The sequence below is a fragment of the Phoenix dactylifera genome, chromosome 7 (assembly GCF_009389715.1).
Source record: "Phoenix dactylifera cultivar Barhee BC4 chromosome 7, palm_55x_up_171113_PBpolish2nd_filt_p, whole genome shotgun sequence".
NCBI lineage: Eukaryota > Viridiplantae > Streptophyta > Magnoliopsida > Arecales > Arecaceae > Phoenix > Phoenix dactylifera.
In genome coordinates, this window is record NC_052398.1 from 2,164,540 (window position 1) to 2,183,368 (window position 18,829).

The 18,829-nt window shown below is 39.4% G+C and overlaps 1 protein-coding gene and 1 long non-coding RNA gene across 3 annotated transcripts; one reads left to right on the forward strand and one right to left on the reverse strand.

The window, feature by feature from the left end:
* The first annotated feature begins 5,844 nt into the window (after positions 1-5,844).
* Positions 5,845-12,763, forward strand: LOC103710435 (BTB/POZ domain-containing protein NPY1-like). Its single transcript, XM_008796136.4, has 4 exons — positions 5,845-6,430; positions 8,590-8,659; positions 9,600-10,766; positions 11,898-12,763. The coding sequence occupies exons 1-4, from the start codon at positions 6,366-6,368 to the stop codon at positions 12,429-12,431; spliced, it is 1,836 nt and encodes a 611-aa protein (XP_008794358.1). The 5' UTR covers positions 5,845-6,365; the 3' UTR covers positions 12,432-12,763.
* Positions 12,764-13,520: 757 nt separating this feature from the next.
* On the reverse strand, positions 13,521-18,326 carry LOC103710433. 2 transcript variants are annotated; one of them, XR_003386325.2, is made up of 3 exons: positions 18,221-18,326; positions 14,979-15,267; positions 13,521-13,724 (listed from the first exon to the last, which is right to left on the reverse strand). It is a non-coding gene; the product is annotated as an uncharacterized LOC103710433 (long non-coding RNA). The 2 variants fall into 2 exon arrangements; XR_003386324.2 differs by having other exon boundaries at positions 13,521-15,267.
* Between the last annotated feature and the right edge of the window lie 503 nt (positions 18,327-18,829).

The window sequence follows — 18,829 nt, forward strand, 5'->3', positions numbered from 1 at the left end:
AGAGCTTAATTTAGTTTCAAGTTGATTTCAGGTTGATTTAGGATTATCAAGCTGATCGAGTAAGGTTCAACTTAATTCGAAATTAAGGTCGAATTAAGCTAGAAACAATGATAAATAAATCGAACTTCGGTCTTGAAATTCAAGCTCGAACTTATTTGAAACCAAGCTCGATCAGGCTCCGCTTGATTACACCTTGGCGCACACCGATTGCTGTGCTTTATCATCGAATTAATTGCTTTAAATTTATCACATGAACATCTATCTGTTAATTAGTGATATTTTAATGGACAGTCGTTTGGGCTACAAGAAGCGCTCGACCCACCTTGGTACTGAATAAAGTAGCAACCGCATATTGATGGTCCCCAGCATGGCATGACTCGGCGAAAGTCCACAGTGCGAGTCAAACTAAATACAAAGATCTTAAAAGCCTTATAGAATGCTTAAGTGTCACGCTTATAAAATGAGAAGAATCATTGACATCTCATTTATGTATTTAAAAGATTGACATCTTTGATCGAGGAGCTGTTGGAATTGGCCTAAGTGGCTCAGCATAATCCAAAATATCCAAAGAAAGAGCTCTCAGCTATAGAATATTAGCACTGTATAACAATGGGTATGCCATAAACAATTGGCAAGAGTGGATTAAACTTCAGAAACAAATAGAAGAAGCTAATTCAGAAACAGGTTTTTCATAGATATATTAACTGTTCTCGATATGGAAAATAAAAAAGTTGCAAAGATAAACATAAAATATGCCGGAAACTAGAAAGTGTCATAGATAGTCCATATTGACAAATCAAAACAACCAGAATAGGCATGGCCAGGAGTAGAACGATGTTGAATTAAGGCTGGTCGAAAGAAGCCGTGGTTAATTGCAAATTTGCGGTGCTAGTTTTAATATTTGACAATGAAGAAGCACATCTACAATTGTCTAAGAAAGATCGAGAATTTGCATCATGTAGGATATCATTGACCAAAATCTTAGAATTATCGTTTTATATAGCCCAAGATAGCGAAGGCCAAAATTCTGAATGCATTGTATCAAAGAATACCTTGCGTTCATAATGATGGAAACTCCGAGCACCATCAACCATGAAAGCAAAGCCCGTGCCTAGCAATTTGATGAGAAATTATGTCCTACATACACAGCATGCATCACGTAGCCATGCATACTGCCAATCACAGCTATTTGTTTCTATAGCAGCGCACCGTGAGGAGTGCTCGATGCAATGTTTTGGATGACATGGAGGATATATTTTCTCCAATTTCGATCAGCTGGTTCCTATTGACCCGGTATGCAGCTTCTAAGCATTTAAATGCCGAGAAGGAATATATATTTGGGACTGTGGAAACATAGTCCCCCCCACAAGGCCTCGGATGCTGTTAAACCCGGGACTGTGTGCAGCATCTGTGCCTTTCTTTGACGTAAGGGATTTTGAAAGGGAACTTTTGGAACTTGCATGCAATGCACACGTGTGTACTGTCCTGGCCTTCGTGCCAGTGGGGAAAGGATCAGAACAAGATGGAGGACAGGCTTAGGCGAGTGGTCCCATTCACATAACTCACTTGGATGGCATTTGCCTTCATGACAGATCGTGCCGCCCAAGTTGGACCACAAGATGTTGTACGTCGGGTTAGAATCATGCATGCACGGACGTGACCCGGTTCATTGTAGTACAATGCAATTGGAGGTCGATGAGATGAGGCTGAATCCTATAGAATTTAGTGTGAAGTGATGCTAGAGTACTGTGTTTGGATTGATCTATCTGGGTCTTACTGCATTTTTGAGCTAGTTCTCTTGAAGTCTCTCCTTAACCTACCTAATTTGTATCCTTCTTTCTAAATCTTATCCAATTGGGCTAGGGTTTACCGGTGCCAGTAAATCTTGGGTCAATTCGAGGTTCAGTGCACTCACATGGCTCCTTATCCTTTTCTGTATCGATTAAATGGTCGAAAAATCAAAGTCAGAAGACTTATTATCCTTGTGGTCCCATTCAGTGTAAATCATTAAGAAATACCTAGGCTTACCTGAGAAATTTAGCTACTTATGAGAGAGTTGAATGCTGCATTAGGTCATAGTCAAGCACGACATGTATGACCATATCTATAACAATATTATCCTATAGTTAATTTCAACGGAGAAGGATGAGGATGCAGTGGATCATGTCGGATTGTATCTAGATTAATGTAATTTTGTCAAATCTTCTGCTAAATTGAATGAAATTAAACTCGTTGGTTGTCTTTTAAAATGCTAAACTTTGAGGTTTTGAGCATCGATGAGCCTAACAAAATATCACGGATTGAATCCTTCAACCTAATTTCTTTCCCTTAAACCATCATAGTGATAATTACACCCACAAACTTGCACCTTATTATGCAAGAACATAAACTCTTCTGGTTTAATAAGTGTATATCAAGTATTAGCATTTCGTCGGTTTTTTTTTTTTTTTTGGTTACTTTGGTGACTAGCTGAGGTACGACTACACTCTTTCCCTCTCCATAGAGAAGTAGTAGAAGTGAGTTATTTATATAACTATATAAATAAATACCTCGATCGGTGTAATTACTTTTTGTGCCTTTTCTCTCTTTTTATTCCTAACTCAAGTTGAATCCGTTCATTTGAGGACCAAACGAGCTAATGAAAACTATATCAGGTTGGTAGGAGCAGACATTGGCTCGACATAGAATTGAAACATGAATTCTTTATTCCATTATTGTTTGTGGCGAATTGTTGGATTCGAATTTGCTCACAAAAGAGTATGGAAACGATCTACGCCTGCTGCCAACGCGTGTCCACCTCTGAATCGGCCAACATTCGTCATAAAAAGAGTCAGAATGATGTGATGTGACGAGAACCCACCTTTACCGGCCATGCGTTTCCTTTATCAAATAGAGTTAAAATTGGGGGGGTTATTTGCGATTCTCGTCGTTGTAGGTGTCCTTTTTCTTCTTTTCAAAGCATGCACTCATAGAATGCCTCTTTAGGCATCGTCCAAGGGCTAGGAATCTCCCAAATGACCCATACAACAACTGTCCCACAAACATACTGCTTCATATGCCTCTCACATGCTTTAGAAATTTTAATATGTCTTTAACTATGTAGATCTAGGGTTAATCGGCCGCATACTTCCATGTCAAAGTGACCCACTCATCCTCTCATGTAGCCACAATCTTCAAAACAATAAAAAAGCATGCTAATCGTCCTTCAGTTCCATAAGCTTTCTCTTCATGTTTCTCGTCGCTTGCAGGGTTTCATAGGCATGTGTTGATTGCATGTGCTCGACGGTGTTCCTAGACCAAAAATTTAATATCAGATCAAGTCGGCAAGATTGAGCACAATTCTTCGTGATGATGAGATTCTCACTAGGTTTGGCATGAGGAGGATGATTCCTATAATCAACAACCATGATTAGAGCTATAGATGGTGAGCTCACACTAACTGTGGTCCAAATCCAATCCCCCTACCAGGCTACCACCCATAAACAAATTAATTAACTTTTAGTCCTCCCATCAACAAAACCAGAGTTTGGGCAACACATGGTGGTGGGTAGGGAGGTAATTTCGGACGGAGTGGCGTGCATTGACGGCATAATAATAAAAGCAGCCATATATCTGACGGCGATTTCCCAAAAATAACAATAAAATAACGAAAAGCCTCTTAGGTGTCCATAGAAATTTACTAGGGATTTTTTTTTTTAATTCCCATATGGCTCCCTGCCAAGCCTCCGTATTTCATAGGAAACCTTCCCTCTTTGCTTCGAAAGTTTTGCGTAAAAACTTGTTGCGGGGTTTCGCCCCGGCCGGAGGGTTCGTGGATCATAGCCTGCGGGGGTTACTTCCTTCCTCTCTTCTTCTTTTTCTTTTTTTTCTTTTTTTTTTTTTTTTTTTTTGACAGAAGCCACCAGCGCTTTTTCACAGTTTTGTTCAAAAGGACCCTCGAGAGGAAAAGTTTTGACCCCCTCATTATAAAGCACAGACCTTTCCACTATCCGGCGATGTGGGACTAAGTTCAGAAACCACACCCACAACACAGCCCCCCAGTGGAAAGGTTTGTGCGTGGGCGGGCCCTCCTTCTAGCGCCATCTGTTGCGAGGTTTCGCCCCGGCAACAGCCCCCACCGTCTGGATAAGGAAAGCGACTGCATTCCTCCCGAGATATTGTCCGCTCTGGAGGATTCGTAGATCATAGCCTGCAGGGGTTCTGCGTAGGTACTTCCCCTTTTCTGACAGAAGCCACCAGCCCCTCCTCACGGTTTTGTCCCAAAAAGGCCCTCGAGAGGAAATGTTTTGGCCTCCTCATTATAAAGCACAGACCTTTTCACTATCCGACGATGTGGGACTAAGTTTGGAAACCATACCCACAACAAAACTCATCCCATAATATTCCATCAAAAACTACGGGACAATCTTCTAAGTCAAAGTGAGCAGTTTCATGGTTAACATATTCCTTTTTTTCCTCTCTTACTTTTTAAATGGAATGGAACCAGCCAAGCGCCTGGCTGGGCACAGAATGGCGTGAATATAAGAATATGGGAGGCAATATTTGTCTAGCGAAAAGTGATTGAGGTGGAAGTTTCATGAAGATACTACAGAACAAATTAGTCGCTGGGATGTCTAATGGATCATTAGCATCGTTTTCTTTATGCTTGACTTCTAGATGAATCGGCTTTGTCCAGTAATGAGAATGAAAATAGGAACATGCTTGGGGATGGCAATATGAGATTTGATCCATGGCCGATCTATTTTAAATAAGTTCGAATTTGATATAAATGAATCCAGACCGTAGATAGATCAATCCAACCTAACAACTTTCTTGAATAGGTTGGGTTCCAATTTAGAGTTCTAGTTGGTTTAATTAGTTAGATCTGTTGAGAATAAAAATATATTTGTTATTCGCAATGTTAATTTTATTATCATCATTTTTCTATCTCTATTTTTTGAGCATCTTGCATTTTTTTCACCGGATAGGATAAAAGGAGAGAGAATGCAATATATTATCTATCTAGCGATCCAGATAGAAACATCTTACAAGATTTTGTGAAAAAATATAGAATGAGCAATATAATCATAACTCGAAATTTGAACTACAAAACAACCGGTCAACAATTCCAGAACTTTCTTGTTATTTTTTTTGGAGCTTTATGCAATGGTCCAAATAATGGGAGGAAAAAGTTATCATAAGTGAGAGATTTTTTGAAGTTTAATTTTACTTTATTATAAATAAGTAACATAAGAAAATCATTCCCTGTGAATAATCAAAGAGAGCAAGTAGTATATGCTCTTTGATGATAATAAGTTTGCACGTTAATTAGATGAATTTGGGATCTGATCTAATTCAATTTCCTCCTCTCACTTGCTCGAAATAGATTGGGTCATGACTTCCCATATAAAGGTTAGATTTCCAACCGGACCAAGGATGGATCTCACAAATTAATAACCAGCTTAAGTGGACTTCAACACATAATTCATTCACAAGAAAAAATTTGCCAGGAAAAAAATGTGGTCTTTTTTTTTCTTCTTGTTTTTGTGAAACTAGGATAGAAGCCTAGCCAAGGATGGGATTGTTACCGGCAACTTCATCAACTCAACTTCTTGGCGCTGCAGTACGTTGAACATAAAACCTGATGTGTATTTATGTGATTAATCACCACTCACCAGTAGAAAGGTTGTTCATAACATTAAAATCCGTTGAGGGGGCAACATGTAAAATCCGAAGCACGACAGGAACAAATATAAGATATTTTAAGAATCTAGCGGCAGGAAGTCATCCTGGTCCCCCACTTCCAGCCGATCCCACATCCACCGCCACCACCTCCCACAACTTTTTAATAGCTATTTCTAGAGAGAGAAGTAGGAGCACACTTGTGGGCAGGCGTCTGAACAGCGCCGCACTGCCGAAAGCGACCGCAGGAGGAGCCCTCTCTCCCACCTCCGGGGCGCGCATCGCCCTCCAAGATCTTATTCTTCTTCGAAGGGAGAAGAACGAGGCAGGCAGGCAGCGGCGAAACAAGCAACCATACTACCAATAATTATTACAGCAAGGGAAGAAAAGAAAAAAGAAGAAGAAAGAAATAAAAGAAGCGAAAGCGGGGGAGATAGCGCTAATCATAACACGACACTATACTTTCCGCCCTTCCCGATACTCCTCCCCTCTTTATGACGCTCAACCGCTACAACCACGGCGACGGCAGCATCGTCATCGTCTCATAGAGCAGGGGATTTGAGAGAGAAAGAGAAGCGAGGGGTGGGGGCGGGCCAGCGTACGGACCCGGGAAAGCCGGGATTTTAGTGGGGAGTAGAGGGCGGGATGGGGAGGTGGGCTTGAAAGGACGTGAGGTGGGGGATTGCTGGTGGTAGGGGGTGGCGATGAAGTTTATGAAACTGGGATCGAAGCCGGCGGATGCGTTCCAGTCCGACGGGAGCGACGTCAGGTGAGGACTTTTCTTGTTTCGAGATCTTGGTGTTGGTTGTGTGTTTCTTCTTTGATTCGTTCTGTTTCCGTGCCGGAATGGATTCTTAAAAAGAACGTTTTTTGAATGAAGTTTTGCTATTTTGCGGTCGTTTTGATTCATTTCTCCGGTTTCTCTTTTTTTTTTTTTTTCGGATATCGGTAGATCTCGAATGCTGCTGAGTGGTTAAGGGGTGGTTGGAGCAGCTACAAAACAGAGAAACAAGAAAAAAAAAAACTTTTTCTCTCTCTCTCTCTCTCTCTCTTCATGATTCTTTCAGAACATTTCCCTTAAAAGATTACCGGGTTTGGGTTAGAGCGAAATGCAAGTAGCACGAATAGTTAAAGAAGAGAAGAATTTTTTGTGATTATGCTGTGCTCGTTTGCTCGGCATGGGATAGGATAGCCGTTTTTTTTTTTTTTTTTTTTGAAGGGTGTCTTTTGGTTAATTATATCGACATGGATAGATTTTTTAATATCCAAACAGTTCTCTGTATAGATGGTGGCCATGAATCAGAGAGCACAGCACTGTTGCACCCTGTTTCTCGTGGCTTCTTGCTCCATGGATTTTCCTAATGTTTTCGGGAATTTTTTTCCTCAGAAAAAAGAGCGGAAAATATGGAAAAGGAGAGACTTTACAATCCAATATCCCGTCGAGGAGGAAGATTAAGTGCTTTGGAAATTTCAGATCTGGCGAGACTTGGTTCTTTGCCACTTGGGAATCTGTCCTCCACTTCTTTCTCTTGAATATTTGTGCTGCAGGAAATCCTCCAAGTCACAATGCTGTCGATACTTGTCCCTGTTTGCTAGTTCTTTTAGGACCTAAACTTTTCCAAAACGAATTGGTTCGTGCTTGCCACTTTTCCATCCATCTTTGTATTGGTAACTTGGTTTGATAGAGATGAGAGCTTTATAAAGATAGGCAGCTCCTGTTTTGCAACTGATCAGCCAGTGAGCTGCTTGCATTCTCCACTTCTTTTCTCTGTCCTACAGCTATTTCTTTGTCACACGGTCTGATGGGTCAAATTTGCAATCCAAATTGGTTTCTTGGAAATTAGGACAAGAAGCTTCTTGTATGTTTCCACTGTTTGAGCTGCTGTAATGCTGCATATGTGAGGGTGATCAACAGAATTGCAGGAACATGATTGTGAGATGAGTTTTCTTGTGATAGAAGAGTGCGAAAGTGATGCAGATATATGGAGTATATTTCTGCAAACATAATTTGACAGAGCAATGCTGATCTGACTAGGAGCGTGATATTTCTGTTCTAGTTGTAATGCTGAAAGTAAGCTTTGGGAAATAGAAGTAGAAGTGCGTACTGATCTTGAGGTCAATAGTTTGGGTGTTACACAATTTGTACTGTTGAGATTAGATAAGATTTTGCCAAGGCACCCATTTACTGAGATTGTATGAAAGAAATGCACAATCATTCATTGAGCAAGTATGGCAGCAGTTCAGATATGCCAACATCATTCTCAGACATCTTTCTCAAACCGAATACAGCAAAATAGTCTTCTTATAAATCAAAAACTCAAGCGTGTGTTAATATGCTGGCTTCCCATCAGCGAATAGTTCCCATATTCAACCACCTAACCTAACTGATTTCATAAATATGGATCTTTTTTTTTTTTTTTGCTTTTCCTTTCCTCTCTCTCTCTTTCTCTGTGAAATGTAAGAATAGAGTTACATGAAATTAGGCCTCCTATGTTTATGCTCAATGAACTGGTGATACATATATTTCCTTGTGGTTAGATAATTTTAGATAGTATTAGCTTTATTTCGATTAATGGGAGCAAGTTAAAAAGGTAATCCATCAACAAATGGTCATGCGAATACAAGGGGGAACATTGCACTTACCATGTACCTGGGATACAAGATCTGCTTCTTGGTTGCATCTATCTGGCTCATCAATACTTATTATTCATTTCTTTTTTTTTCCTTCAACTCTTGTTTGAATCCCTCTCAAAGCAAATTGGTTGGATCGTAGAACTGTATGTTGAATGGACAATTCAGAAGCATCATCCAAAATCATTTTATTCATCTTAATATGTGCTTTCAATTGATTTTGGATAATGTTTTTAGTTTTATACCTTGTTTCTGATACTAAGTACATATAAATCTCACGTTTGATGACCAATGCAGGTATGTGGTATCTGAGCTGGCAACAGATGTCATTATACATGTTGGTGAAGTGAGGTTTTATTTGCATAAGGTCATTTCCTATCCTTTCAATTCTTGAACTGAATTAGCATTTATAATATTTGCAATTGAATTTCTGCTAGGAAGCTGTGAGCATGTATTTATAGATCTCTATATAGTTACGTCTGCTTTTGTATAATTTTCTTCAGTCCATTTACAAGGATGCAGAGCAAGACAATACTTACCCTGGTTGCTTTCAAACTTGTCCAAGCTGGAAGTCTGTGAATAATGATAAAAAGATTAATCTTTTTTTTAATGTAATACTCAGCTGAGTTGCATTTTTGAAGATGAATTTTTCATTCCTTTTGTTTACAGAAAGCTGCTTAACAAGTCTACATCTGAGACCTCCATTCTTGTATCCTTGCACAAAGCTCATCAATTTTTGTGTTATCAAATTTATCATTCTCCTGTGGTGCCTTGTTCTGGGAGTGTGAGGTTGTGGGTGGTCGTATACATCCCTTGAATGATTGCATGAAGGACAATGTATACACCAGTGAAGGGCAAGAGTGTTTATTTGCTCCTTCTTCCCACAATGTGAAATTGATTTTTTTTGGGCCAGAGGTTCATATCTATTCTTTGTTGCTTATGCTTTTCGCTTAACTGGAGGACTTCTTGCAACATAATACTTGGACATGCAAATGATGGACACCATTGTCTCTTTCTTCTTCATTTCATGCTGATAGAAAATAAATTAAAAATCTACTCTGGCTTCCATGGAACTGAAACTGGATTTTGGGCAATCAGTTGGAATGAGAGCTTAAATATGAAATTTAACTAATCTTTTTGATTAAGCAGCCAAAGAAGCAGAACCATTTTTTTTAAAAAAAAAAATTGGTTCTATTGATTTTGCTGTATTACTATGATTTATGTGTTATTTCTGTCTTTTCATGTTACATCGAACCATATTTGCACCACTAAATTGAAGCTTTGGGATTCACTATTTCTATATGCAGTTTCCTCTTCTATCCAAGAGCAACTGGTTACAAGGATTGATACTCAAGGCCAATGAGGACAACACTGATGAAGTTTTCGTCCATGATTTTCCTGGTGGACCAAAAGCCTTTGAGATATGTGCTAAATTCTGCTACGGCATGGTTGTGATTCTCAATGCCTACAATGTTGTTGCAGCTAGATGTGCAGCAGAATACCTAGAGATGACTGAGGATGTTGAAAAAGGTAATTTAATATTTAAAATAGAGGTTTTCTTGAACTCCAGTGTGTTCCGCAGTTGGAAAGATTCCATTATTGTTCTACAGACCACAAAGTCATTGTTACCATGGTCTGAGGAATTGAAGGTGGTTGGAAGATGCATAGATTCCATTGCTTCCAAAACATCTGTAGACCCTGCTAACGTGCACTGGTCATATACCTATAGCAAGAAATTGGCAGCTTCAGATGAGATAGTTGAATCCCAACAAAGGATGCGCATTGTTCCCAAGGATTGGTGGATTGAGGATATATGCGAGCTGGATGTTGATCTTTACAAGCGAGTGATGGTTGCTGTGAAGTCTAAAGGGAGAATGTCTTCTGATGTGATAGGAGAGGCCCTCAAGGCTTATACAGTTAGATGGTTGCATGATTCTTATGATGCCTTGGCTACTGATGACTACACAAGAAGGAACAGGACTCTGGTAGAAACCATCATCAGGCTGTTGCCATCAGATAGAGGTTCAGGTTGTTCCTGCAGATTCCTTTTAAAATTGCTAAAAGTTGTTATCTTGGTCGGAGCTGGGGATTTGTTGAAAGAAGACTTGATGGACCGTATTAGTCTGCAATTGCACAAAGCTTCTTGGAAGGACCTGCTGATTCCAGCAAAATCATCAGGTGACACTATTTATGATGTTGATCTGGTGCAAAGCCTAGTCAGTAGATTTATGATGCGGCTTGGGAACACTCATGATACTGATTTTGTGGAAAAGAGTGAAAATAGGATGCATGAAATTGATTTAGAACATGAATCTTTGTTGACTGTGGGAAAAATGATTGATTGTTATCTTGCTGAAATAGCCAGTGATCCAAATCTGCCAATTTCTACCTTCATTGATCTTTCTACATCAGTTCCAGAGGCAGCCAGACCAATTCATGATGGGCTGTACGCAGCCATTGATATCTATTTAAAGGTATGTTCATGAAACCCCTATTAACCACCACTTTTTGTGTAAGGTTTATACTTTTTTTTGGTCAGTTCATGTTGTATAAAAAAGATGCTCAATTATTGTTAGTTTTCATATTTTTCATTGCCAAGTAATCTATTGTTTTTCCCCAAAAAAGTTCTCAGTGTACAGTTTTCTGCTTTGTTAAGTTGCACAGCTGCTATTGTTTTTGAGCAGTATCTTTTGTATGCTATCTTATGATAAGGAGCATCATAGGTTTGACCCTTGTCGGGTCATTTGATTGTCCCAATTTGCATCAGCCATCCATCCTGTCCTCAGGATGCATTCAATGCACAGCACTTGTGCATCGTATGGGCATGGGATCTGCCGTTCCCTGCAGTCTCAGACATCTGGAGACGAGATGGAAACCAACTCTGCATTAGACAATCAAATGGTCCAAGCAATGAGCACCAAACCTAGCCCTTTGTCCTTATGGTTGTATCTAGCAAGTACTGGTGTTTGTTTGATATTATTATATTCTTTTCCTCTTTTGATGCTTCAGTATTGATCAATTTGTAACTTAAAAGTACATAGTTATTTTTTATTGAATGATCCTTGCTTGTGTGCATTTTCATCATTCTTGGTTTCAGCAATGTGATCTTGTTAATTTACTCTGGAATTTGTCAACATATATTGTATCCATTTCATTATTTCATGCTGCTTGAGTGAAAACATTTGGAGTACCGTTCTCAATAATATAGTCTTGTTATTTCATGTTAGATGATCATGTCCGCAATTTTCTTCTTTTCATTCCTCAGAACTCCTCAAGCAGAAATCTTGATTAGTGGCTGCAGAGCCTGAGCTTGTTCTCACTGGCCTGCATTCCTCTTGTAAATGACACTGCACTTTGACCACTATGCTGTCACGTATTTCAATCAGGAAGAACAAAAATGAATATCTGCTTATCACTTCTCCAGCATTATCGCAAAAACTTTTAAAATATTAAAAGACAATCATAACACAGCCCCTTTGTTATTGGAAAATTTCTGCTACTTGTGACCTTTTTTTTCTGGCTTTGTTATTTATCAATTTGGTTTCTTTTTCTTTCTAAAATTATTGAAACCAATCCTCACAACCTGATATGGTGACAATGTACAGGAGCATCCAAGCCTGAGTAAAGCAGAGAAGAAAAGGATCTGTAGACTGATCGATGTCAAGAAGCTCACAGTGGATGCTTGCATGCTTGCAGCACAAAATGAGCGTTTACCTCTTAGAGTGGTGGTTCGGGTCCTCTTCTTTGTGCAGATGAGGGCAGCGGCCGGGAGGCTGACAGCTCCAACCAATGACACCTTACATGGCAGGCCAAATGAGGAAGATGATTGGGAGAGACCAGTGCCAGAGAACCTGAACTCTGTAAAGAGACAGATAGGGAACTTGAAGATAAAAGAGGATGAGCGCCGGAGTAACGAGGGAAAGAAGAGTAATGGGGATAACAAGGACAGGGGTGGTGGGTTCTTGCTGCCATCTCGATCAAAGAGGATATTTGATAAGTTCTGGGTTGGGAAAGGGCATGGGGAGAACAAAAGTAGCGATACATCTGGGAGTTCTCAAAGCCCTCCCACTTCTGTGAAACCTATGGAAGCTAAATCTTCTGGGTCTTCATCAAGGCACAGGAGGTACTCTGTTTCATGAGTATAGTTTTTGGGTGGAATTTCATGTCCTTTTGTATAGAAAAAGGGTAATGTTTCAGCAGACAGGGCAGTTCCACATGTTTTAGCAAATGTTCAATTTTTTTCTTCTTTCTCATTCCCTCCGTAAAGAAGGGAGGGGAGGGGATTTGAGCAGTTAAAAATGCACACTGCTTTTGTATTATTACTCTCCTTTAACTTAGTTTAGTGTTTTTTGAAGTACCATTGTTAGGTTGCTCATTCATAACCATTCATAGCACATGGAGTTGTGTTTATAGACATGCTGTGATTAAATGGACAATTTCTGAGATTGATTCTGTTTTGGTTATAATGAAATTAGTAGCCTCTCTGATTTGGCATGTTGGGTGCGATATAATATGCGAAGGGTAGGTCTGTTGATGGTTGGCCCCTTCGGACACCGTAGATCTCCGCATAGGGATCTCTCCTTTATTAAGGTAAGCATTAACTACACTCTTTGGTTTAGCATACATTAGCATTGTTGTTATGTGATCCTTGTTCTTTTTTGTTTTTTTTTATAGTTTTCGGAAGGGAGATCCTGGATGAAGGAAGGAGCTGGCTGCAGAACCTGCCTTGGAGTTTTCTCAGGTTAGGGTAGCTGCATAGCTGACCCCTTCCTTTAGGGGAGATGACAATGATAATGGTATGATCAGTAATCCATTATCCATACTAGTATTATACTATTTACACCTTTACATTGGAGGTAGCGATGAAGATGCTCTACTTCCTGCAGCTTTTTTATTTTTTGGGGGGGTACACCTCTACTTCCTGCAGCTTAAAAACAGATTTTATGTCTCTTTAACATGGCAACAATAGTTTCTGTTCTTCCTTTTTCTTTGTTTCAGGAGTGATAAGGATTTTAGTCATTGGAATTTACATATTAGAATCCAGAACCTTAAAAGCTCCAATATGTGCCTCTTGTATTGAAAGGGAATGGCACTAAGAGTACTTAATTTAGCACATAAATGCAAGCAGACTTGAGATTTAGCACAACGAAATCGATGCGATGCACAAATCTCATCAAGGAGCTACTGTAATCAGGATCAACATTCCATCATTTTGGAAAACAATCTGATAATTTAAGGGCACTCTTGATAAAACACATTAAATCCATATGTAATGTTTAGGTTACTCTTATTTTTTTTTCAAATATCATGAATAATTATTACTAAAGACACCCTTGGAGAAAGCTGCTTGATTCATAAGGTCAGAACCACCCTCGATGTTGTATTCCTTGGCAGTCTTGTCATCTGCAAGCTGCTTGCCTGCATAAATAAGCCTGCACAAATGTAGCAAAGAGATGATGCTTCAAGTTAATAAGGTCAGACATCTCAACACAGTACAGGCTCAGACAGGAACTCCTTGATTCGTATGGAGATCTAGGAACTTGAAATTTAGGAACTGTGGGGTCAATGGTTCTTCAATTCTTCTGTAAGTCCACCTCTTATGCTCAAACAACTCTATTGTTATTGCATGGGGGATGTTGCACGTATACAATAGAAAGTAACTCAACACAACATCACAGAATTTTGTGGTAGCTGCCATCAAACTCAATAAAAAATTCATGGATATATGGTTAGATCTGTAAGGGCCAACTGTGTAAGTATAGCATCTACAGTGTTTTTGTGAATCTTTTTTTTTTTTTTGGTGGTGATAAAGGACAAGAATTTTTATGAATCTTTTTGGTAGACATCCTCAGTTGCTAAAAAAATCTTATTTACTGAGAAATAATTCAGGTATATCAGACTTGCTAGTGCAATAACAAGCATATATCATCAAAAGTCTGGAAAAAAGAAACTAGTAAACCAACACCAAATCTGCATTAGTCCAAAAAATCTTAGGAACATTGCAGGTACCATATGAATAAGTGGCTTGAGTATTTGCACAATATCTCCATCATTAGAGTAGCAACAGAACATGGGAGCAGAAGGATCAGGAAGCTCATCTTATCCCACCATCATGACATCACATGGAGGGGCTATCCTACAAACCTTTCACCAAAGCTGACAGAACGCCTCTACATCAAGTATCCTGTCAATCTATGAGCAACCTGACACTGAAGCTCCCAAGTAGTTTGCAACATCCCATCAATATTAGGGTACCAAGAAAAGTCCTGCATTATTTTCCCCAAATACTACCGCACTGTATTCTAAACAGGCCTCGTACCCTGACAAATCCTACTCCAGTCAAAGAGAAAAGGCACCGAGGACATCTGTAAGTTAAACTAACTTGTAAGGTTAAACTCTGATATGTCAAAAGTTTGTTTATCTTTCTATAAAACAAAAATTTAGTAACTTGAGGAGAGCAAAATAGTAATGAAATATCTTCTGGACACGGCACTCGAGAACATTTGTCCATCTTTATTCATGAATCGCAATGGGAAGATCAGGGACGTTAAACTCGGTATAAAAAGTATTTAGTGCTTAAATCTTTGACCATCTTTCTTCATGAATCTTCATGGGAAGTCAGTTATGTTAAAACTCAGTATAAAAAGTATCTGGTGCCTAAATCGCAGAAATGAAAGACTACCAACCCCAACCGTTATATGAAGCATCAGATGTTGAATCCCTCAGCACGAAGGCACTGTAAATGAGCTTGAATCCATTTTTCACATGCAGCCTCGCCATGCTGCACAATGCATTCATCTCTCAGCCTCTTTGTTTCCGGGCAGGCACAGCAGATCTTCTTTGGATTTGAATCAGGTGGTGGACCTCTTGCAGCCAAATTTTGGCTAGTAGCTGGAGGTTCTAGTGATTTTGATTGCAACGGCATCCTAACATCTGCATGACCCATTTAGCAAATTTCTACAAGAAAAATAGTACCTGCAACCATCAAAAAGAGGAAGGTTTTTGTTAGACTTCTATAGCTTAAACGCACAGTTCCATCTGGAGTCATACCATGCTAATATAGCTAAATAAGACAGAGAAATGTCAACCATCAAAAATACATATAATTAGTTATTGCGTTCATGACATTTGCATGCTTCAGATAAAAATTTGTAATATGCCCTCAGGTGTCAACCTGTCTGATTAGAAGTTCAAAAGCATGACAACAGATTTCTATCAACCCTGCAATATGGTGCTGCATGCTCTCTGTATGTGTTGCAGAACTACCTATGCTGCAGTTATGGCTATCTACTTGCCTATGTTTCGTTCTTTGTTATTGGGAAATATTCGGTATTGTAGCAAACCCTTTCTAGCAATTTTAAAATGAATTAGAAGGAATCATGAAAAGAACGTGACAATTAGCTTGGTTAAAAGACTGGAATAGGGTTCAATGAAACAAGGAAATGCAAAATATATTTTGCATCACTTGTTACAAGTTAAATGAAACAAGGAAACACAAAATATAGTTTGCATCACTTGTTACCTTGTTTCACCCAAAAAAGAAGCAAGGTAACGGCACTATATCTGTTCATGGGAAAATCTTTATTTACACACACACATACACATATGCCCGCGCGTGCACACGCATGCACCAAAAAAAGAAGAAAAGAAGAAAAGAAAACAGCCAAATTTCCAAATGGAGGCAGGAGTATATCATTATGCTCTAAGAACAAAAGTTTGCCTAAGCGGTTGTAATATGTCCTTTGCTTCCAAATCAATACTTCGAAATCAGGAATAAACATAGCCTAATTTTAAAATAATAGAAAAGAGTTAAACATACCACTAACAAGTTTGTTCAAATTCAAACAGCCTTTTGCAATCAGAAAAGAGGTGAATATCAGGTCACGTATATGGCTTTACTTTGTCAAATTCCTATCCAGGGCAGCTTCCTCTGAAAAGGGTAATGTCTCTAACCAAAAAGGTTAGACAAAGCAAAACTGGTATAACAAATATTTCAAAAGTTAAAACAATGACAATCTCACTAAAAGGTGAAATTCATCTAAATCACCACCACCCCATAGGAGAGCTATCAGCAATTACTACAGCCTTCTTTTTTGATCATCTGTATTGCATATCTTATAGTTTGACAAAATACTAAACAGAAAACTGACAGTGTATCAACTGATTTACAACTTAGAGGTTGTTTAGAGCCCAATAGTTAAAGTCACTGCAACTCAAGTTGTGCTGTAACTTAAGTTGCAGTAGTGGACTTACAAGGAAGCACACTTCTTATTTGGGGAAAAGAGAGGCATACATTAAGATGAGGGTGTCATAGATGAAGAGGTTAGCGTTGAAGCTACCAGCGGCCAGGGCCTAGGCATAGACCTGAGCGTCCATGGGGAGAAAGTAGGTGGCAGTGTAGGCCTTGAGGAGTGTGGATAGGATGAAGTGGTGAAGTGGGGTTCGGTGGGGACTGGGGGGGCTAGAGGTGGCATATGGCAGCATAACGGAGGGGTGGGGGTGTTGGGAGGCGGCAGAGGAGCAGGCAGACCCAAACTGGGCTGGCCTGAACCTACAACTTGAGTTGCATACGTCTCTACTTACAAGACTCCAAATAGCCCCTTCATAGTATATGTCAGGCATACAATTTACCATATTCTTATAATACTATTCAATTCAAATCTACCATATTTAACTAGGGTCACTATAGTAAACTGGTGTCTGGTCCACACTATTAAAGATGCTAAATTGTTTACGGATTAGGATTTTTCTCTTGCTTCTGAGAAAGGTGGAATCTAGTGAAATCTTTTTAAAAGCTTTTGCATCATATTTCCATTACTCTGTCCTTCCAATCAATCACTTTATAATTGAGTAACAAGTACTGCAAAAACTTTCACATTGCTTTACACAATTGTAGTTGAATACAAACCAAAACTCTTGAATATCTCTGTTTAAGAATGACAACAACATCATTGATAATCCCAAAGACAACTCCATCAAGCTAGTCATCCAAACCAATCCTTGACTCAGACTCCCCCTCTCCTCAACTAGTGATCTGATATTGAAGAGAACCCACAAATAAGAGTCTCTTCATTCCTATTAATGTCAAATTATACTCGAACAAAGCCTAGAAAGCACCATGGCTATATTTAAATCCTTTGATTCTCTCTCTCCGCCATAAAACACACTGATGCTTTTGAAACATCTAATTCCTTGAAAAGTTGTTAATTTTGCTTCAATCATGAAACTTCAGAGCTGATGTTAAAGTTTAGTGCATTCGATCAGATGTTAAAGATCACCCAAATAAAAGCAAGACATCACATTAGGTGGAGCATGCATATTAATCACATATGTATTCTATAGCATTCAATCTAGCATATTGATTTAGCCATGCACTTGCAAGAATTTACATCCAACTGCAATAGAATATTAATCCTATTTGACTCTCTAACTAACACAGAGCACAAGGCTGATCATGTATGCAATCCCCAAACAACTCGCCCAAAAGTTGCTACCAAATGGGTTTTACCATTTCTCATGAACCCCGAGTAAGAATCAAACAGAACCCACCCACCATTAGACTACAAGCAGCTCCTACCAGAGTCCTTTACAAATCAAACAGACTCTAAAATCAATTTAACAAAACTAAAATTCTGAAATATCAATTTAGTGTGCGCGGCTTTGATGGAGTCGGATAAAAACAAGAACAAATGAAACAAAAGAAGCACCGCTGCATAATAAAGATGAACCAACCAAAATTCTAGCGGAAAACTTTACGCAAATCGATTAAACAAAAGCAAGAATCTATATCAAACAATTCAATTCCTAATTCTTCCAAGAGTTGATAATGTCAAAACCAGCAATAAAAACCGCTACCCGAGCTTCCGAACCCCAAACCCAAAAAGACACACCATTTTCAAAAAAATAAATAGATACGAAGTACGGTTACCTACAGGACTCCGTTTCTCTACCCTCTCACTTCGTTCGCTCCTCTCGCCCCGCCGTTCTCTTCAGAGCCTTCCTCGCAACGCCCCCGCCGCCCACGCTCACAGATCAGCCCGCTTCGGTTTGTTTTATGAGCCAAATCGCGCCGACCCTGTGGATTCAAAAGTGGCAGCCGGTTCGCAATAGGGCAGGATAGGATCAGAGATCTCGATTCGATCCGATTTTTTGTTGGGGTCTTAATTTTGGACCTAGATCCGATCCGATTAAAAATTAAGTTTGGTCGGATCGGGCCCTTGCCTATAAATTTTAATCCGACGGATCATTCGGATCGGGTCGGATCCAGATATGGGTCTATATATTTTTATATTCAAAATTTCACTATACAATAGTAAATAACATCAAGCAAAAAAATGGGTCGGATCGGGTCCGAATCGAGATTGGGTGAACCCGACCCGATCCAAAAAATAGAACGGGTCTAAATTTAGGACCCGACCCGACTCCGCGAGTCCTAAAATTCGGGTCGGGTCGGGTCTTACACGAGTCGGATCGACCCATTTGCAGCCCTAGTTCGCAAGTTTAAGATGCGCGCTACTTTGATGATCATTAGTTATAA